The following is a 23025-nucleotide window of genomic DNA, read 5'->3' on the forward strand; positions in this document are numbered from 1 at the left end:
TTTATTTCCCTTGTATCTAATTTAACCCTTCCTAAGTACTCTCTCCTTCAAATTATATATGTATTGTTGAAAAAAAGCGACATGTCAAAGTTTTTCGTCTTGCATTCATCAGGACATCTGGCAAGAATACCAATATAAGGGGAAAATAACAATTTATACTGTATGTGAAGAGAGTGCTGATTGGTAGAGGCAATGTCATGAAGAATGCATCAGTGATGGTGACTGACAGTTAACTGCCAAGCATTGTTTGAAACTTAAACAAGGCAGCTTGACTCTGATTGGCCAAAGCATTGCCTTGAAGAATGAGTCAGCGAATGGCTGTCACTTATTTTGTCACTGTCACTGAAATAGGCGCAATGTGTGTACATGGTCTTTCTGTCTGCAAAGAACAGGGTCCTATGTACTAATATATGTAGCTTCCAGTACATGCAAACGTGCCACACTGCCAGCCCGACTGACAATCTTAAATTGGTTGTCAGCGTAATTCTTAACAAACTGAGGATTATTTAGCAAATGTTGCCCAGTTGTGGAATCACATCTGATGTTGGACACTGTGTTTTGAGTTTTGCAAACACGAGCTGGTTGGGTATGGTCAGTATCCTTCCCGTTGTTTGATATGATCCACCAGTCTTTTGGATGTACGGCTACATAGCTAGCATCACACTGGCACTGAAATTCATATACCACAATACTCATTTGTGTGAAAGGCAAAACGCCTTTTCGGCTTGACAACAGCATCCTGTTAGTGGCAAATATCACTTGTATATCACTGCATAGTAGCAGCGTAAAACAGCTAGCTTCACCTGTTCCTCAAATTTATGAGATATCTTGCCCTTCGAGGGTAGTCTGAGGTAGGCTGGGCACTTTTCAGGGCCGAAAGGGACGGCCTTAGGCCTGTTCGTGAGTTTGTTAAAGTGAGACACATTCCCACGATCGAGCGAGCATTTATGTGAGATGAGATTGAACAGATTGGTAATAGGGTTACTAACTTATGCCGTGCCCTACACTGTGCTCGATCTGAGGTGCGCAAATTTCTTTCGTTTTTTTGATTTGATCTGCTTATGCCGCTATGTTGCTTCGATAGCTGATCGCTTCATAAATTGTACCCGTTTGAAACATATCTGCATCATAAACTCACTTAAGCAGAAGCGGTTTGGCAATGCAGTTAATGATGCCACTAAACATGTAACAAATCTCCCTGACCATGCACTGTCAGAAAGCGAGGAGTTTCTTCTTGCACATGGTTTCAATTTTGGTGTGCCTTCATCCCAAATCAAACGTGAAGAGGTATTTGCTGAGTTCAAACTTCTCTGCTCCCAACTATCCCACCACAAACCAACGTCCACTGAAGACGCTGAATCCTTGAAGGTGCGCCTAGCTTATATCTTGCATATTGCAATATTCTGAACGAACGTTTGACTTTCACATTCAACACAAATCTCTTACAATGTTGCGAGGCCTTAAGACCAACCCGGACATACACATTAGTAAACCTGTCAAAGGGTCGGAATAGTCATCCTTAACAAGTGTGACTATATCAACAAAATGCACGCCATTCTTAATGACGGGTCCAAATTCGTATCCATTGGACCTGCTGCTCAACATGGCCGGACAGCCTTGCTCGAAAGTAAGCTTTAAAAAAAAGCTTGCTGGACTTGTGTAAGATTGAGGAGCTACCATATGATATATATATGACAGGGTTCGTCCTCACGGGTTGCTACGTCTGCCTATGTATAGGCTGCCCAAGACAGTACAAAAGTGATGTATCTTTATGCCCTATCTTATCTATGATTGGTTCTGCACACCATGAATTAGCAAAATGGTTGGGTGAATTGTTACAACCAGTTTCGACCATGCTTTCCACATACACGGTGAAGGTAGTCTTCACATTTGCGAAGACCATACAGGACTTCCGTATTGGTAGCAACGCTGTGTCCATGTGCCCATTTGACATTGCTAGCCCACTCATCAATTTTCCACTTAAGGAAGTCATAGATATTTGCGTTGCAGCACTATATCATGATGATCTAGACCCACCACCATTGCGTGAATCAGTATCCATTGAACTTATGAGCTCAGCAACTCATGCAGTTGAGTTCAGTTTCAATGACATGGTGTATGCCCAAGTAGATGGCGTTGCCATGGATCCCCTCAAGGCCCAGCCCTCGCAAACATCTTTACTGGGTTCCATGAGAAACATGTCTTTGATGGAATGACACCTAACCTCCTACTCCTTGCATATTTCTGATGTGTGGATGATACATCTGCTATATTTAAATCTGCAGCTGCATGTAATAATTTCCTTACACGACTTAATGGGCCCCATCCTGTATTCAAATTCACCAATGAAATGGAGCAGTCAAATGAACTCCCCTTCCTTGATGTGCTAGTTGGGAAATTTGACCGGGGATTCTCTACCACGATCTACCACAAGCCAACCTTCAATGGTCAATATACGCATTGGGATTCTTACAGTTGCACATGCTATTAGATTGGTCTTATTGGCAACCTTGTAAATAGGACCCAAGCCATTTGCTCACCATGCAAGCTTGACGCTAAAATAGGGCGCATCAAAGACATCCTGCGGGATAATGGCTACCCTGATCAGATCATTTCACACTGTATTACATGCATTATTACCCTGGAAGGGTAAGGTATCTCAAAAATCTGAAGAACAGGTGAAGCTAGCTGTTTCACGCTGCTACTATGCAGTAGAGACCTAAATGGTATTTGCCAATAACAGGATGCTGCTGTCAAGCCAAAAGGACATTTTGCCTATCGCACAAATAAGTAATGTGGTTTATGAATCTTAGTGCCAGTGTGTTGCTAGTTATGTAGGCCTTACGTTCCAAAGACTGGCAGAGAATCAAAAAGCATGTCTCTTCTGCTGTTCATAACGGGCAAGGTACAGACCGTACCCAACTAGCCTGTGCTTACAAAACTCAAAACACAATGTCCAACATTAGATGTGATTCAGCGATTAGACAATATTTGCAAAATAACCCTCAGTGTGATAACCAATTTAAGATTGTCAGTCAGGCAGTTAACTGTCAGCCACCATCGCTGGCGCATTCTTCAAGGCAACACCTTTACCAATCAGCATCCACTTGCTAACTAATCAGCACTTTCTTCACATACAGTATAAATTGTTGTTTCCCATTATATTGGTATTCTTTCGAAGTGTCCTGATGAATGCAAGACGAAAAGCTTTGACATGTCTTTTTTTTCAACAATACTCAAGTTCTGTACTGCCAAATGACTAAATGATATAAGATTAAAATGCTTTGTGTTGCCTTGTTTATTCCTGATTGCTGCAGTCCATTTGGAGTTGGGAACAAATTTAGCAGAACTGGTTTTTCATTTCAAATGTCTTTTTGATCATTTTAAAACTTACAAATGATAATTTTATGAAACCATGAATGCAACCAAGTCACTTTTTTATTGAATTTAGAAGCGGGTTGCCACAGAAGCCTGGCAGTACCTGGACCATTCTGCTATCGCAAATTGAAGTAATGTGTGACACGTGTAAAATTTCAATACCTTTAAATCTTGTCCTTCTTCTTGAGTAAACATGTACAGTGAATAAATCCAACCCCTTTACCACTATTCCAAGAAAATAAATTTCAGCTATGAGTTGGGACTTTTTGAAGGAAATGGAGAAACAAGCTGACTTAAAAAAAGAAGCAAGGAATTACAAGGCAGTGAATCATCAAGTGAGAAAATGTGGAAGGAGTAAAGTCAATTAGGTTATTAGGCCCATTTGTTTTGGTATTTCTGTACTGGTACTCATCCAGTTTTGATTACATCTTACACCAATTTGTTGTACTTTACTAAATCTGCTCTCTTACCCTACCAGTTGAATTATAGAGCCACAAAAATACTGGATCAATGATCCTGCTGCTAGAGTTAAGGGGCCAGATGTAGTAATGTGAAGAATGCTGGGTTGCCAGAATCTGAACGAAACAGGTGCCAGTGTTAAAATGCAGTTCTACAGTTTATATTCAGTTCTATTGCAAACTGCACCCAAAGCATTTAGACTTTTCAGAAAACCTCTGACAAGGTTTCTCCAAGATTTTCCTTTCAAATCTTGCATCATGTAATAAATGTTCATTACTGGTTATCCTCCTTGCTATGACATTTCAAAAGACACTTTTATCTTTATAATCCTCAATTCTGTTTCTAACCAGATACGCATCTAACTTTGTTTAAAATTAATTAGTTGTCACAGTGTTAACTTCTTTACCGAGGTGTCTGTCACCTATCTTTTTTTTGGAAGATGTAAAGGAGAAGGGAATTTGTACTTGTCTATGTTATCTATTTTCACTCAACATTTTAAAGTATTCCCTCTTCACCTTTTGTCCAATGAAAACAAATATCATAGTAAGAGCAAAGCTTTCCTAGTTTTCTGCCTGAGCTCTGTGATCACAGCCTTTTATTTTCTTTTAGGTATCTATATTTTGTGAACGTTAAATCAAAATGTTAATTTGAGCATTTATGTTGGTTGCATTTCTGGTTTATAGAATGAAACGTGGAAAGAGTTTATGGAAATGATTTTTTTTAAGTAATACTTTGTAGTTTGGAATGCACTTAGAACTCTTTATGTGTTTGACAGTGCTATATTATTTCATATGCATTGCCTTCATTGTGATTCTTGAGATGAGACTATTATAAAACATCATCACTTGCCAAAATGTTTGGATAATTGCGGACTGCTCTTGTGGTTTATATACAGAATTTTGAGTATATTACTTTTGTAACACAATCCCAGCCTTAGGTTTTCTCAGTAATTTGAAATCTTAGGTGTTGATATTTCTGGGATGAAATTATGCATTGGCTTCTCTTTGGTCTTGGGGCGTAATTTTAAAACCAGGCTGACTTTGTACTATGTAACTGGGTGACCCATGGCAATCTAATTGTTGCTTCAGGTTTGATCACAAGTTCCTGTCTTAGAGCATTTGTACAGCTTCCTTTACTGATCGCGTTTAACGTTGCCGTTCTTACTGCAGCTAAAACCAAACTCTCATACTATTCTGGTCATTCCAAGGTTACTGCATAAAATTGAGCACTAATTAAACTTAAGACTTGGATGACATATTCAAGTAACATACTCTGTGTTTGACAGACAACAAGGAAGCTTTTTAACAAAGGATGATGTTTTACAACTTAAAGAGGTCTACAAGTGGATAACCCATCCTCTGCTTTCTGAGGAACTGAGTGTACCTGTGGATGGAAAGGTAGAGTATTTGTCTTCAGAATTTCAAGATGAACTTTGGCAATGTTTATTTTTATTACAATTATGGTTTCAAAGTTGAATATGTTAGAATGTGAAAATGTAGTGCAATGCATTTTGAAGTTAGATTTATAGAATAATTGTACTTTAACTATTGGATGCTAAATTGATTGCTTTTCTAAGGAAAAAATCTCATTCACTCATGAGAACATTTGAGAATTATCCATATTTTGAAGGGAAAAAGGTATAGAAAACCTATGACTATTTTAAATTCTATTCTTTTAAATTAAAAGTAAACTGATTTTGTTTTATCTTTGAAAGTATGTGGTTTCCAATGTTTAGTTACTTTTCTGAAATGGTCAATCAAAAGCTTTGCCTGGACTATAAAGATATTAATTTTTTACTGGAGGATAAACTGCCTTTGTTTCAATACTAGAGCTTATTTGAAGTAAGTGTGGTCTTCGAGCACCCTGAAACAGTTGAGGATTGCCACTTTCTGTAAGTTGTCCTATTTATCATTTCCCTGCTTGTTGTTGAATGCTAACATATTTTTATAATTTGTTTATATAATGACCCACTTAATGCCAGTGGCAAATTATCACTTGAAAAATTTATGTGAGAATAAATTATGCTCCCTTGCATTGTGAGTACTGTATCAAGTTTCTGGAGTGCTTGAAAGGACTTTTGACTTTCACTTTTTTGTTGTATCAGGTTTTGTTTATGAAAAATAAAATCTTTTAAGATATACAGTTAAGGATGTGTTTTCAGCCTAACATCTCAGATGAGTTTTTACAGTCTCAACCCAGATGCAAGTAGTCAAATCATTCATGTAAATTACGAACAAGAGTGGTCCCAGCATGACTTATGGAACGCTGCTTTCTGACTTCCTGCAATTTGAACAACTACCTTTTACTCTTTGCTTTCAGATTGTCCCCTGACTCCACAAGCCCTAACCTTTGTCATGAACCTACTGTGTGGTATCTTATCAAAGGCATTTTGAAAACCAAAGTATATGGCTTCTACATTACCCTTGTCTACTCTTTCCGTTATCTCTTTAAAGAGTGCTATTAGAATCCATGCTAATTATTTTTTGTTCTAATTTCTGACTTTAGGTGCACGCTTCTTTTTGTATACATTCTAGTATTTTCCCTATCACTGATGTTAAGCTGATTAATTCACAATTCCCAGCCTTTGTTCTATCTCACTTTTGTATTTGGAATCAACATTAGCTGTCCATCAGTCCTCTGGCACTATTCCTCTTCTATAGAACCTATGTACATAAAAAATAGTGCCTCTGCTATCTGCTCCCTAGGCCAGGATTTTCTGTGCCTGCCAGCGTCGGGCATGTTCGGTGGCATGAGCAGACAATATGGTGAGAAGGCCAAAAATCAGTTTCACGATGCCGTGAAACCAGATTGCGATCATCCGCTCCACCTACTGATGGCGGGCTGCGTTCCTCACCATCGGACATCAGGAATCTCATTGTAATCCATCAACATATCACTATAAAGCCAGTCCGCCGGAATCATCGCCCCAGCTGGATCACCTAACCACGTTGGCGGGAAAACATGCCGACATGTTTCACAACAGCATACATAATGTGTGCACTTCGTGGGCTGCACTAAGCTTGGGACTTCAAGGTTCATTTGCCTTCCTTGCTTCGATCAGCACTCGCAGTCATCAGTGCCAGGCTTCATAGACAGCACCACATCACTTTTTAGGGGGGCTCATGGATAGGTCTCTACCTACCAGACCAGCCATATGTGGGTGGCTTTTCAACGGCTGCAGGGCTAAGACTTGAAGGGAAGGGGGAGAAGTGGCCTCAGGAAAGGGAACAGGCTGCAGGACGAGGGCTGTACTGGGGAAGGAGGGTATCCCAGGGTGTGTGTGGGGTCACATGTTGATCTGTGAAAGTAGCCTCAAGATGGTGAGGGCTGAGGAGACAGTCTCCAGAGGAGATGAGGCCAGATGGACATGTGAAGGTATGTGTGTGAGAATGGGTGGTGATGTCCCTTGAGGTGGCAGTGAGTGAGATGCCAGTGAATGTGTGATGGGCTTGAGTGTGAGAGTTTAAAGTAATGAGATGGTTGCCATACCCTGGCTGAATGGATAAGATCATTCATTCTCTATGTGCATTGGATGGCCAACCACTTCTGTGCATCATTGGCACTGATCACCACTGCCATTGCCTACCAAGCCTACCGAGTGCTAATGTTGCTGCCACTCCTACAGCCAGAGCGGGGATAGAGGACATCACAGCAGGCCTTCCCCGCATCCAAAAGGCACTGGAGGGCTGCAGTATTCTTGCCTTTCGGTGCTACGTCTTCTTTGCTGCAGTCCTGGGCTGGAAGCACTAAGCACAGCTGCACTTTAAATGTGGTCCCTAGCGTGATGAAGAGGCGAAGTGACGGCATGGGAGGCAAATCGGAACCTGCCCGCCATCAAAATGGTGTTTTCTGGGAAAGCATAATTAACGTGGCGGGTTTGGAACAATATGGTGTGAAAACCCACCATAGCGGCCAACACCCACCCGCTACTACACTCAGTGCAAATCTGGGACATTTCCGCCCCTGGTCGTCTTGTGCATGTATAAGTGCATACAATTTGGACATGGGGTTTTATGCTCTTTTAGTTTTGCTATTTTATCAATTATCTTTCTCCTTTTCTAACCCAGTGGGATTAATATTCTAAGTTCATCCTATAGTGAAACATTTTTTTAAATCTTCTTTAGTTAAAAAAATCTTGGTGATTTAGTGGGCGGAATCTTGTGCTGGCAATAGAGGTCTTGGAGACTCCAGCTTCATATCTTTCCAGGAACGCCAACCAATAACATCTGTCCATCGGGTAGTTGACAGGCCATGGGTGGGCCATTCCATGGGATCAGGATCAGGACTTTAATTTTCTTTTTCATATTTATGTGTCTATGCAATATTTTATTATTTTATTTAATACTCCTTGATAATTTGATTTTATAATTTCTCTTTGCCTGCATGATGGTGCCCCTTTTAACTTCTCCCCTAAGTATTCGTATTTCTTTTTGACCTCCCCTCTCTTAGTTTCAAAATACTTTTTGTACCCTGCATTTCTTTTTATTTTGGTTCTGTTTTCCCTTTAGCTCTTTATTCATTCATGTTTTCACATAATTAGCTTGTGTTTCTTTTGAAGTCTATTGAATGCCGTTTTAAAGATTTCCCACAGTTGTTCGGTCTGTTTATCAAGATTTTCTCCCAGTTCACTTCTTTAGTTCCATAGTCATTCCCTCATAATTTGCTCTTTGCCAATCTATTACCTTATTCTTTGTCCTATTTATGTCACTCTCAATCCTAATCTTAAACCAGAATAACCTTTTAAAATTAGTACTAGGCAGATTGCAGTGGACTTTTAAAATACTGCGCCCTGTGGAGCATAACCAAAGGTAGAGAATCACACTGCTCTGTCCTGTGATCCTGCAAGGGACATTGGAGACATTACTGCTATAAGAACTAACTATCAATTTTCTCCCCATCGGGGAGGTTGTAAAGGCGCACAGCCAATCGGCACCCCAATCGGCTGGGTGCCACCATTTTACGTGGGTGGGCTAATTAAGGCCTGCCCAGCGTGACGTGCACCCAGAAGCGCTGAGTGCTCCCTGTGCGGGCGGGGGGGGGGGAGGGGGGGGGGTTGCCTGAGTCAGGGAGTGCGCTCTTTCACGCATGCGGGTGAAAGACCGCACAAAGGTGCCTCAGGGAGATTACTTTCACTTATAAAACATTGAATACTGTCACATGATCTGGGACATGTCCATTAATTTTATTAAAAATTTGAAAACATTTTAAAAATGTTCATGAAACTTCATCCCGCCCGTGGATAAGGTGCCACGAAAACTGCGAAGGCCACCTGGGCTCTTTGCCTGCTCGTCAACCTTAAGGTTGGACAAGCAGCTCAGCTAACTGCTTTATTGGCTTTTTAAATGCCTTTAATAGGTCTTTGACAGTTCGGCGGGCGCGCAGCCAACTCCGGTGCACGCCCGCTGAACTGAAAATCTAAATGACGTGCGGTGATGTTGGGATGCACGCCCAACATCACTGGATATCATTTTACACCTTGGCAAGTGGGCCCGCTCCCGCTCACAGAGCCGAAGATTCTACCCCATGAGTTTCTTCATGATATAACCAAAGGGGCCGCTTACCTGTTACACCTTTCTTGGGTGCAGTCATATTCCAATGATACTTAGTGTCCAGTTGCAAATGGCATGCCTCTTTAATTCCACTTGCACTTGCATTTCCCCCAACTTAGTCTACTGCATTCGTTGCTCCCAATGTGGTCTCCTCTACATTGGAGAGACCAAACGTAAACTGGGCGACCGCTTTGCAGAACACCTGCGGTCTGTCCGCGAGAATGACCCAAACCTCCCTGTCGCTTGCCATTTTAACACTCCACCCTGCTCTCTTGCCCACATGTCTGTCCTTGGCTTGCTGCATTGTTCCAGTGAAGCCCAACGCAAACTGGAGGAACAATACCTCATCTTCCGACTAGGCACTTTACAGCCATCTGGACTGAATATTAAATTCAACAACTTTAGGTCGTGAGCTCCCTCCCCCACCCCACCCCCTTTCTGTTTCCCCCTTCCTTTTCTTTTTTTTCAATAAATTATATAGATTTTCCTTTTCCCACCTATTTCCATTATAAAAAGAGAAAAAGAAAAAAAAAATATTTATTTATTTATTTATTTTTTTACATCTTTTATGCTCTCCCCACCCCCACTAGAGCTATACCTTGAGTGCCCTACCATCCATTCTTAATTAGCACATTCGTTTAGGTAATATCACCAACTTTAACTTTAACACCTATGTGTTCTTTTGGTTTTTGTTGTTGACATCTTTTGATGATCTGCTTCTATCACTGCTTGTTTGTCCCTACAACCACACCCCCACTCCACCTCTCTCTCTCTCCGCCCCCCACACACGCACCTTAAACCAGCTTATATTTCAACTCTTTCTTGGACTCGAACTCAAGTTCTGTCGAAGGGTCATGAGGACTCGAAACGTCAACCCTTTTCTTCTCCGCCGATGCTGCCAAACCTGCTGAGTTTTTCCAGGTAATTCTGTTTTTGTTTTTGTTTTGGATTTCCAGCATCCGCAGTTTTTTTGTTTTTATGCCTCTTTAATATGTGGAAAACAAGTTAATGAACTTTGTCAGTTGGCGACGTGACTCAGGGCTAATTACCAGCAGCAATTTCTATAATATGCAAAGTCATCCTCTACAAAATGCAAAAATAGGAGCTTGTGTATCTCAGAGATTAATCACACATTGCCGCTTTTACCTTGTGGCTTAAGTTTTGAGGACTGGTTTTGTTTTGTTCACTGCAAATGCCCCTAACTACTCTAACAACAAGTGATCCACGAAGCTTTTTACCTTTCATGTCACACTATGATTTGCTGTTAGATGTGCCAAGCTGATCTTGAGGGAGAGAAATACCCTAAATGAAGCACACTACTTAATATTAGTCATTTTGTTAGTGAATAATTTCTTCTGTCTTTTGAGCTTTGAATGCCTGGTCACACCAGCTTCAGAACCTTGGCACTTTTTGTTAGGTGCAATAATGATGCCTTTGCTGAAGTAAAAGCAAGATGTTTGGGGATCAGTATGGCACTCTTTGTACAATGCTGCAGCTTCTCATGACTATATGTTGTCCACTCTGAACTGAAAGTTATACAGACTAACTTACAGTGGTGGATTGAGCTGCTCTTGCAAGATTGAGAAATGGCCACACAACTCAGATACTGTGATTTTGTTAGATTTCCTTTAATCTTAGTATTTATTACTGACCTAGCTCCTCAATATGTTACCACTTCTTTAGATCAACAAATGCTCCCTATAAGCAGCATGTGTGCGCAACTGGCCAGCAACCCAGATGGTACCGTGCAGACCACTCACGAGTTGTCCCTTTTAAGATACTGCATGTGCATGGCCATGCAAAAAAATTTAAAGATACTGCACATTCAAATGAACAGTCCGTATGTGACTAAAAAATTTAGAGGGGACATTGGCATTGACGAGCTGCAACAATTATTGTTGATAAAAGCAAAAAAACTGCGGATGCTGGAAATCGAAAACAAAAACAAAAATACCTGGAAAAACTCAGCAGGTCTTGCAGCATCTGTGGAAGGGAGCACAGTTAACGTTTCGAGTCTGTGTGACTCGTCAGCAGAACTAAGGAAAAATAGAAAAGGGGTGAAATGTAAGCTGGTTTAAGGGGGGGGTGGTTGGAACAAGAGAGCTGGATAGAGGGCCAGTGATAGGTGGGGATAACCAAATTATTGTGTGTGTAAGCACATATTTGTAACTCTAGATAAAACTCTAAACACTTCCCTAAATATCCTCTATGCTGTAATTAACTCTGTGGGTGAGGAAACAATCCATGGTACTTCTCCAGGCCATATAATGACTTACAACACAGGTTCAAAAATCCCATGCTAACCTGAAACTTGAATCACTCGTGGTAGAGAAAATAAAACTGGAAAATCAATGTATACTATTTTCTATCAATAAGAATTCTGCTGACCTTGATCTTTTGAGATTGTGTGATTAGAAGGTCAGTGTTTTGAGTATATTGCTACCTCATGGATTTTAAAGGAAAAATTATAAACTTAAGCTTTAAAGCTGTGATTTTGTTAGAATTTTCTTAATTGTGGTATTTGTTATTAATCTAGGGCTACTGTATGTCGAGACTGCTTTAGACCAACAAAAAACAAGCAGGTATTGTTTAAAGCCATTTTTGATGGTTGGCCTAAATGAATTCAACATTTTTTTTTCAGTTTTATTTTTATTTAGTTGCATCCTAATGGTTTAAACAGTGAAAATACTGGCCTCAAATACTATTGGTATTTGACGCTGATTCACTGCTTCTGGATGCTGTCTTAAAAAAATTTCATTTGGGAGTAATGTTTCAGTTCTGATAAAGGGGAATACATCTGATAGTCATTCTATCTTCCATTAGTTCATTGGGAAGGCACATTGTAATGATTGTGGAGGTATTTGTGGCCTTGGCTGCCCTGCTTGCTCTTCTGAAGAAAGGAAAACTGCAAATGCAGATAATTTTATGGGTTGCTTGGATGATGGCTGTTAATCAGAAGGATTTGCTATTCAATAAGACAAACTAAAACAGAATCGAGCATTATTCTTGGAATATTTATGCACACCCTACTTTGGAATTCAGAAGTTTTTTCTAAGTGATTGTCATTTTGTTTGGCATATATGAAGCCTGTGTTCCAATGAGCATTTTTACTGTGTTAGTCACGGTAGCAAATCTTGATAATTTGAGAGATAAATAGAAAAGGTATGAATGTGGGATATCTGATATAACACAAAAGAGCTAGAAATGTAAATTAATCCAACCTGCATATGAAAGAAAAAGGAAGAGTTGTTTCAGCTGGGATCCCATCCTTCGAAGTTGCAAGAGGCTATAGGTTAAGAAGATGGCTGAATATGTAAGAGGAAAGTTATCCTGAACTGAATTTGTTTTGATCTGTAGTTGGCTTGAAGCTACTGTATTATTTGAGCTTCTGACCAACTTTAGTCAATTTATTAGCCACGTGCAGCTTGTATTGTCGAAGTTTTCTGGAAATTGCAGTTATCTAGGATGAACAACAACCTAGGCTTTTAGAAGCATCTTAAAGGAGGAGTGCAAAGTGGGTAGGTGAGGAGCTTTAGGAAGGGAACTCCAGAGTTTGGGTCCAGGCAGTTGAAGGCATGGCTGCCATTGTTGGAGTGATTAGAAATGGGGATGCAGAAGATGCCAGAACTGGAGGAGTGCAGAGATCTTGGAGGCTTGTGGGGTTGGAGGAGGTAACAGAGATTCCTTCGACAGCACCTTCCAAACCTGTGACCTCCAGCACCAGGAAGGACAAGGGCAGCAGATGCATGGGAACACCACCACCTGCAAGTTCCCCTTCAAGCTGCACACCTTCCTGACTTGGAAATATATTGCCGTTCTTTCACTGTTGCTGGGTCAAAGTCCTGGAGCTCCCTTCCTAACATGCACTATATGTAGACCTACACCACATGGACTGCAGCAGTTCAAGAAGATGGCTCACCACCACCTTCTCAAGGGCAATTAGGGATGGGCAACAAATGCCGGCCTAGCCAGCGATGCCCATATACCATGAAAGAATTTGAAAAAAAAGATAGGGAGGGCAAGGTCATGGAAGAGTTTGCAAAAAAGGATAGGAATCTTAAAATCAAGATGTTGCCAAATAGGGAGCCAATTTCGGTCAGCAAGCACAGGGGATGGGTGAACGGGATTTGTTGCAAGTTAGGATATGGGCAGCAGAGTTTGAACGAGCTCAAGTTTATGGAAGGTGGAAAATGGGAGGCCAGTCAGGGGAGCATTGGAATAGTCAAATCTAGAAGTAACAAAGGCATGGATGAGGGTTTCAGCAGCAGATGAGCTGTGACAGGGAAGGAGCTGGGTGACGTTATGGAGGTGGAAATAGGCAGTTTTGATGATATAGAAGTATGAGAAACTACTCCAGGAAGATTCATTTTAGATTGGAGTAGCAGCTGAGAAACAGAAGGGGACATTCTGCATTCTATGGGTGCAGGAAGGGTTGCCAGATTGCACATTATAACTAGTGATCATCCATAACTAGAGATCATTTGGGAGGTGAGAGACCATCTTGGGGCTCAAGAAATGGCAATGTAGGAAATTTCTGTGGTTATAAATTTTTTAAGAGGTTGAGAGAGAAGAGGAAAGGAGAGCGAGTTGAAAAGACAAGGAAGGGAAGGAGGGTGGATATTAAAATGTACCTAACCCCATCTTAGCCTATTGAGCTTTCCCCTCTATATTTGTGAATTGTACACTGTTAAATAGAAAATTAGTTGGTGTTATAGTACACACGTGCTTACTGTATAGGAACTGTACTGCCTGTGGGAACACTGTCTCCCTGGAAGCTGTGGTGAAATCTCCTGTGATGCAGCCTGTCAGAACTGCCGCAGTGATTCTCTGAAAATTCCAACAAAGTATTTCTCTGGATTACAGAGACCAAATGTGAATTCAACTTGATTGTTAAGTTGTTGGCAATGTTGTGCTTTAAAGTGAATGTGTGATGTAATTCACCTCGCCACATCCTGTATATATACCTACAGTTCTGAGAACCAATTATAACGGATGTTTCTCTTTTCAGTCAGTATTCACTAGAATGGCAGTGGTGAAAGCTTTGGAGAAGATAAAAGATGATGACTTCCTTCAGTGAGCGCACAGTAGTATTTTTCCCTCAAATTTATTTTACATATTTCTTAGTAAATGGACAGTTTCTATGCAGAATTGAGATAGAGGTAAATTTGTGATGTGCATTGGTAATAAACGAATATTTTGAGGAAAACCCCAGAGACAAGGAAAAGCACATATACAAATGCAAAAGAATTGAATGATGTAGAACTGTAATTGATGAAAAAAAATTGGAATATAAGATCAATGGAGTAGGTATGGGGCTTGAATATAATGAAGGACCAGATGTCAAAATAAAGTGAACATGAAATCTAAAATCATCAGAATTTCAAAATGGACTTCTATAGGGTTGCGATCCACCTTCTATTCTACACCTAATGGACTGTTGGTAATGGTTGTCAAATTGTTTATCTGACTGATTTGTCTGACGTCTAGTCTTGGATGAATGGAAGTTCCCTCCAGAGAAACATTAGTACTGTCAAAGCCATTGGGCTGGATTTTCTGGCCCCCTCCCACTGCTGGGATCATCCGGTCCCGCTGAAAGTCAATAGAGTTTTGGCTGGGCTGCTGCATGTACCGGGGGGGAGGTGCTGCCACAATGGGGCCGGAAAACCCAGCCATTGTCTTTGGAACATAGTAAAATCTCAGTTTCCTTATCCTTGATTAATTGTATTACTCTCCTTGGCAGCTGAACAAGTCTGTTTGAAATCTCAGCACCCTATTCAATCTTGAGCTGAGTTTCTGACACCACTTTTTTATCCATCATAAAGACCACCTACTTCCACCCCATCACATCAGCTACCCTCACCCCTGCCTTAGGTGTCTGCTGCTGAAATCATTATTTCTCGAGATCTGAATATTCCAGTGCTTTCCCATCCTCCATGCTCCAAAAATGTCAACGTCTAAAATACTGCTGCCCATATTCTATCACATACCATGGCCCCCTAACACATCACCCCTTTGATTGCTGTCCCACATTGGTCCTTGGATCCCCAGTGCCTCAAATTTTAAATTCTCATCCTTGTCTTTAAACCCCTTTATGGCTTCACTTCTTATATCTCTGTAACCTCCTTCAGCCCTTCAAACCCCACACCACTCAAACTCTCTGTTCCCTGATTCTGTGTTCCTGTATAACCTCCTGTACACCCCACCCTCTTTCATCCCAACATTAGTGGCAGTGTCTTTAACTACCTAAACCCAGCACTCAAATTCCCTCCCTAAACCCTTCTGTCTGTCCAACTTCCTCTCCTTTTAATGGCCTCCTTAAAACACACCTCTTCACTCAATCTTTTGGGTCACACTTGCTAACACCTCCTTAGTGTGTCAGCCATGACTCAATTGGTAGTACTCTCACCTCTGAGTCATGGGGGAGAATTTTCTCCCTGTCGGGCGGGCCGGGCACGGAGCCAGTCGCTGCCTGCTATTGGCTGCGCACCGCCATTTTACTTGGGCAGACCAGTTAAGGCCCGCCCAGCATGACGTGTGCCCGGTAGCGCTCAGCATTACCTGTGTGGGTGGTGGAGGAGGGAGAATGGGGACCTGTGCTCTTTTGTGCACGCACGCGTAAGAGCGCAGAAATCTCCAAGGCACTTGCAAAAGCGTTGCTGATGGAACTTCTCCAGTGCTTACAGGTGCCTGCTGTAGGTTGTCCAAGTCTCCAAAGCACATAGGAGCATGGGGATCACTGCTGCCCGGTAAACCATGACTTTAGTATAGAGTTTGAGATCTTGGTCCTCAAATATTCTTTTCCTCAGTCAGCCGAAGGTTGAGCTGGCACATTGGAGGCAATGGCAAAGATTACAGAGGAGAATATGGAGATAGGCAGGGGCAAGGCTATGGAGGTATTTGAAAACAAAGATGAGAATTTTAATATCAAGACGTTTGACTGGGAACCAGTGTAGGTCATTGGGCCCCCACAGGGGTGATAGAGGAACAGGACTTGGTGCAAGCCAATACACGGAGACAGAGTTTTAAATGAGCCTCAAGTTTGTGGAGCTTAAAAACGAAGGTTGACACTCCGCTGCAATGTGGAGGGAGTGCTGCACCATTGGAAATGCCATATTTCGGATGAGATGTTAAACCAAGGCCCCATCTGCCCTCTGAGGTAAACAATCAAATCCCATGGTATTATTTTAAAGAGGGGCAGAAGTATTGTCCCTGGTGTTCTGCCTAATATTTAACGCTCAATAACCATCACAAAAACAAATTATCTGGTCATTGTCATATTGCTCCTTGTGGGAGTTTGCTGTGTGAAAATTGGCTGTTGTGTTTCCTACATTACAACAGTGAGTACTCTTCCAAAGTACTCGATTGGCTGTAAAGTGCTTTGAGAAGTCCAAGGGTAATGAAAAATGTTATGTATATGCAAGCTTTTTGTTTCTTAGCTTGGTGGATTCCACCGCCCCCACTAACCCAAAGGTCAGCCCTGTTCAGAATGCTGACATCCAAAAGAATGATCAGGTGGACACTCTGCTGACCGACAATTTTAAACTGGTGATTAGTCTCACAACTATATACAGGTATCAAACTGAGACCAGGTAGGGAGGGAGAAAAGAATGAAAATCATATGAAAAAGTCATTAGGGGCAAATCTCCATTGTAGCAACTGGCTATGGAGCAGCGCCAGCTAGATACTACCAGTACTGGCCTCCTGAAACCACCCTCCCCCCACCCCCTCCACAAGTAACTCAAAAATTAAGACTGAATGGGGGAAAGGAGATTTTCTTAAAATAGTGTTTTTAAAGCTCAGAAATCCTGAAGAAGTATCAATGTTGCAATTAAAGCTGTGATCACAGAAATAGAAGCAAATTTAAGCTTGATTTCATGAACTAAACTATCTTATTTTGTAAATTATTCACACAGAACCACTCCTACAGATTTAAATCTGCACAAAAGCTGGGTTAATATGTAACCTGATGTACAAAATCATTTCATGGGATAGGATCTATGTAAAATGATCATTGAAATTGTTTTGAAAAGTAACTTGTAGAAATGAATTGTAATAGAACTATGGGTATAATGAAATATTGACCTAACTCCTATGTCTTTTAACTCTCAGCTTCATTGTGTTTTGATCTTTGACAGGCAGTTTCCTTATCAGCTTGAACCACCTAAAGGTTCCTGTGTTGTTCAGGAAATTCAGTGCACTCACAATTCAGTGTATGTGGCAGGTAAGACATGGCAATAAATGTTTCTTGAATTCTTTCTCAGCTTGCAATTTGTAAGTCAATGTTTTAAACTATTGGGGACATCGCTGATTACAATTCAAAAGTATACTTTAAGATGTCCGGTAGTCATGAAAAGTGCTGTGTATGTTGAGGACATCAAATGCCTGTGTCATGAAAATATAATAATTTTCATAATATTATTGTAATTTATTGTAAAGGTAGGTTAATAGTGGGGTTTGGATTAGTTTCTCTGTGTGTACGTGTGTGTGTGGGTTTTACTTGAATTACAGATAGCTGGTCCGGGTGCTTTGATGTATCAGAAGAGAAAGAAAGCACAGAAATTTTCGCTCAGCTGGCGGGTGCGCGCCCGACCTGCTCGAGCGTGAAATGATGTGACCGAGTGTGCCGATGTCAATGCACAGTCATGCAGTAGTTGGGTCGGCGTGTGCGTGCCAGAGATGGCAGTGCGCCCGCCGACAATTAAAAGGCCTGTTAAGGCCATTATGTTAGCAATTAACGTACATTTTTCGCTGCCCATCCAACGTAACGGTTGGCGAGCAGGTGAAAAGGCCAAGTGGCCTTTGCATTTTTTTGGAAACCTCATCCACAAGTGGGATGAGGTTTCCAAAAGCAAATAAAAATAAAGTAAAAACTTTATTTTTTCATTAAAAACATGTCTCTGCTCATGTGACAGTCACATGAGGGGACATGTTTTATTACATTTTTATGTTCTTTATTTTTTTTTAAATATCTCTTCATCTGTCTGAGGCAGCTCCATGCCTCAGGGAGATTATGCAGCGCTCATTCTCGCACATGCGCGAAGTTCGCGCTCGGCCCACTCACCCTCCTCCCCCCCCACCACACAGGCTGCTCTAAGTGCTCAGCACACATATCATGCTGGGCGGGCCTTAATTGGCCCGCCAGCATGAAATCGCGGTGTGGTGCCAATCGCAGGTGACGATTGGATTCCTGATTGCCCACTCCCGCGATCCCGCATGGCAAGGGCAAAATTCTGCCCTAGGTTTGAAATGCTTATTACATAAACATTGTTGAAGTTTTAGGATGTGAGTTATGAAGAACATTTGCGTTTTTAGATGAATCAAGAGTCACAAATTTCAAAGAGATCGTAAAGCATTGCATCTAGTCAACAGAGGCTAAGCCAAACAGTGCATTTATTTTCCCCAAAGATTACTGATAACATGAGAACTATGAAAGATTTATATTATGGAAAAGTTTCAAAGACATATTGGAACAATGGGATTTACATTAAAAAGGGAGAAACATGAAAGAAAGAGATGAGGTTATGTGTAAGGAAGAAGGCATTCTAAGATCCAGCAAGTGTGAAAAGCCTCCAGCCTCTATTTACCAAGCTGCTAGCTCCAGGAACCGAAGCTAAGAAAATTCACTTTGGACATTACTGCCCAGGGTGCTTTGCGTGGATCTGTCGTAATCTATGTTGTTTACTATTGCCTTAACGAAAGATGTAACTGGGAGCTAGATTAATTAGGGATTTAGGAGATATTATAGTAGTAATTTGTAGACCGATGTATGTGCTTGAAATCATTTATTTTATTAATAAATGTTTCATTTAGTTTTGTAAAAACCTCTAAAACTCGGTAGACTTATTACTACTGAATTCAAGGCATGCATCTCAAAATAAAAATACAAATTGCAAAAACAGTTGTGGCAGCTGTTTAAGTTTCCCTCGGATTTGAGCAGCTCAGTATTACAATTAGCTGTGCCGTAACAGTCTGCTTCTTAGAAAAACGCTCTTAACCATTTTTACCAATAAATTTTAAGTTAGGAACTTGACAAAACATAGGGCAGAATCGTCCCAGATTTGCACTAAGTGTGTTAATGGGCAGGAAAAAAGATGGTTTACCTGCAGGCTGCAATGGTGGGTTTTAGTGCCATATCATCCCAATCCTGCCTCATTAATCATGCATTCCCAAGAAACACACCATTTCGCAGGGGAGCAGCTTCTGATTCACCCACCATGCTGTCACCTCACTGCTTCCTCATGCCAGGCACCATATTTAAAGTGCAGCCGCATGCACACCTCTCAGTGCTTCCAACCCAGGACTGTTGCAAAGAAGACATGGTTCCAAAAGGCAAGAAGATTGCAGCCCCCCAATTTGGTGATACATCCCTGAGACACCTTCTGGACACTGTTGGAGCCCGTTGCAATGTCCTCTACCCCTGCTGTAGCTGCAGGAGGCCCATCAGTGTCACCACTCCAGCTTGGGAGGTGATGGCAGTGGTGGTCAGTGCCAATGCTGCACAGAAGAGATTTGCCATCCAGTGTAGAAAGAAGATGAATTATCTCATCTGTGTAGCCAGAGTATGGCAACCATCTCATCACTCTAATCTCTCACACTCTCACAAGCCCATCACACAATTCACTGGCATCTCACTCACTGCCAGCTCAAGGGACATCACCATTCACTCTCTCCCACACACTCTCCCATCTCTATCTGGACTCATCTCATCTGGAGACTGCCTCCTCAGCCCTCACCCACTTGAGGCCACCTGCACAAATCAACATGTGACCCCACACACCCTGGGATACCCTCCTTCCCGAGTACAACCCTCGCCCTGCAACCTCTTCCCTTGCCTGAGGCCACTTTTATCCCTTTCCCAAGCAAGCCCTGGTCCTGCAGCCGTTGAAAAGGCACCCCCCGCCTTACAGCTGGTCTCGTCAGTAGAGACCTGGCTCTGCAACCCCCCCCCCCCCCCCCCCCCCAACCGCCCAAAAGTGATGCGGTGCTGCCTGTGAACTCTGGCGCTGTGCTATAGTGAGTGCTGCCCGAAGCAATGTCAGCAAACAAGCCTCAAAGTCCCGAGTGAAGTGCAGCTCGTCAGGTGCATGTTGTTTATGTTCAGTTGTGAAACCCAGATGATCCAGTGAGGGGAGGGTATAAGCCAGTGAGCAGGGCTTATAATGATATACAGATGTATTAAAATGAAGTTCCTGACATCCGGCAGCAGGAAAGGCGGCCTGCCGTTGACGGGCAGAGCAGACGATCACAAACTGGTTTCATGATGCCGTGAAACTGATCTTTTGGCTTTCCAGCCATATTGTCCACTCATGCCCCCATGACGCCCGACACCAACAGACGGAAAATTCCATCCATAGTCTTTTAATCGGTGTTGATGCATTCCTCAGACCAGACATTTTATCTGCAAGAAAGCCTTTGAAACAAAAAAAAACAGACCAGACAGTCTCAGCAAACCCTTATGTGAAACATGGCTATTTGTAACCAATTTTAGACCTTTTTATTTTGCTCCCTTACAATTTTGTCATCGCAGCGAGAAATGCACTTGTTTTAAACATACAGGTATAACCTTTATCTGCGCTACATTATGTAAAACTGTTTTATAGCTTGAGGGCCCTGTACTTTCACAAAGGATCTGAAATCTAGGTAATATTGGCTCCAATTCATCCAGAAACAACTTAAATCCAACTTACTTTTGATGAAATTCTGAGCATTCAGCCAATGGCAGCTCAGTTAGCTGAATTTTGTCTGCTCAAAAATATAAAACAATACTAATTGTAAGGTTACTGGAGGGGTAACATGTCCTTTTATCTTGCTTCATTTGAACTTTGTACTTTGATAACTTAACATGTTGTATCATTGTTAACAATTGTGACATGAATGCGCCAAATAACTCACAAGAGGAGAATTTTTTTGAAGGTTAAAAAGTGGATACCTGTGCTTCTATCAGGCAGATATAATAAGTTCTCCAGGACCCTGCCACAGACTCCTTGGGTAATAGATGGAGAAAGAAAATTGGAATCTTCAGTGGAGGAACTTATAGGGGAGCCACTGAAGAAGATGTTTAAAGTAGATCGTAAGTTACCTGAATAAAAGAAAATGCTTAAATGCTTTCCCCAATGCTGTGTGTCTCATATAATGATAACTGACTTTCCACAATCCAAGCTTGTGATGTGGAATTCAGTCCTAATATACATAACCCAAAGCTATCCTTTTCTCTATTTACAGTAAATTGCTCAGAGGTGCACTGTCAACCTGGAAAACAACAAATACTAGACAACTGAATACATGCTAAAATTAAGAAATTTTATGCACATTTTGTAGGTTTACAAAAGCAGACAGGCCAGGCAATACTATAGCAGATGGCAATATGATGCCCCAGTGAAGCATCAATCTGGAAAAACTGATTTTTTTCCCTTTCCAGTCTGTTAAGCTCAACTGCTGCAATATTCAAGGAATCTCAACAAGTAATGACTAATTTTGTTGCTATGACCATGTTTACATGTGTTATATATGAGCATGCAGAAAAGACCAGCTGGTTCATTCAGCCTGCCTCACACTCATGACACCTGGGCCACCATAACTAAATACTTTCTAATCCTCTGTAGGTATGTAATCTGGGAGAGATGAAAAACCCAATGGGTGGTAGTGGGGGGGAATCTAGATAATTCCTCTCCAACCTACACAGATGATTGAAACCAGTCCAGATCATCACATTGACCATGTGTGTGCTAACTGTAAATCCACTTAACTTTTAGATGATGCAATCTCTGTCCCAGCCTAGAACTGGCCTAGCTCCCTCTTAAAGACTTGCAAAGAATTAGCACACACTACATATGCTGGCAACACATTACTCGCAATGTTGAGTGAGTATGCTTGTGTGAGAGACCACTGAGGCAGCAGCCAAGCTATTCCTAGTGCAGCAGATATATGAAAGGAAATCCTTTTGTTCTGATAAGGCAGGCAGCCCTGCTGTCATTATATATTTATCAATCTCTGCTTTATTTGCAAAATAACTTTGCCATGAGGTACTGAGGGAAAGAAAAACAAAACGTGAAATCTGTTCCCTCAAGTTCCAGTTACTTCAGATATTTTTGAATCAGATTATTCTCTAAATAACTGTGTGGGAAAGTTATGAGTCAATAATTAATTTGATCTCCCAGTGTAAGTGACATTGTAAAAGCAATCTTTTGAATTCATTTGTGACACCCAGGGTGTATAGTGACTGGAGCAGTTCCTCGTTTCTTCTCCCAAACCTCATCTAATTCATATCAGTTTATCCTTGTAATGAAGTATATATTAATGTCATTCTTGTAGTCTGATTGGATAGCATTTTTGTAAGGAATTAGTAATTTAGTTCCTTCACTGTCGCACTGGTATACCTACACCACATGGACTGCAGCGGTTCAAGAAGGCAGCTCACCACCACTTTCTCAAGGGCAATTAGGGATGGGCTATAAAAATGCTGGCCTAGCCAGAAACGTTACATCCTGTGAAAGAATGTTTTTTAAAAAATTGTGTAAGTTATAGTTTGGATTATAAAACTCCACAATTTGATATTCTGAAAATCTTCTATACCTACAGATTTAAACTTTTCATCTTCAGGAAGAGAAGATGTTGATGTCAGAACCTTGGGAAATGGTAA

At 41.4% G+C, this 23025-nt stretch overlaps 1 protein-coding gene across 2 annotated transcripts in view; it reads left to right on the forward strand.

Moving 5' to 3' along the window:
• The window catches only part of pus10 (pseudouridine synthase 10), a 98318-nt gene that overhangs the window by 52088 nt on the left and 23205 nt on the right, over positions 1–23025 (forward strand). For both annotated transcript variants that reach the window (XM_041182726.1, XM_041182727.1), the window contains exons 6-12: positions 5123–5234; positions 5667–5728; positions 11923–11968; positions 14395–14459; positions 17522–17607; positions 21331–21456; positions 22965–23021. In XM_041182726.1, coding sequence (XP_041038660.1) covers positions 5123–5234; positions 5667–5728; positions 11923–11968; positions 14395–14459; positions 17522–17607; positions 21331–21456; positions 22965–23021 — 554 coding nt within the window. The remainder of the gene's footprint in view (positions 1–5122; positions 5235–5666; positions 5729–11922; positions 11969–14394; positions 14460–17521; positions 17608–21330; positions 21457–22964; positions 23022–23025) is intronic.

The sequence above is a fragment of the Carcharodon carcharias genome, chromosome 2 (assembly GCF_017639515.1).
Source record: "Carcharodon carcharias isolate sCarCar2 chromosome 2, sCarCar2.pri, whole genome shotgun sequence".
Classification (NCBI taxonomy): Eukaryota; Metazoa; Chordata; class Chondrichthyes; order Lamniformes; family Lamnidae; genus Carcharodon; species Carcharodon carcharias.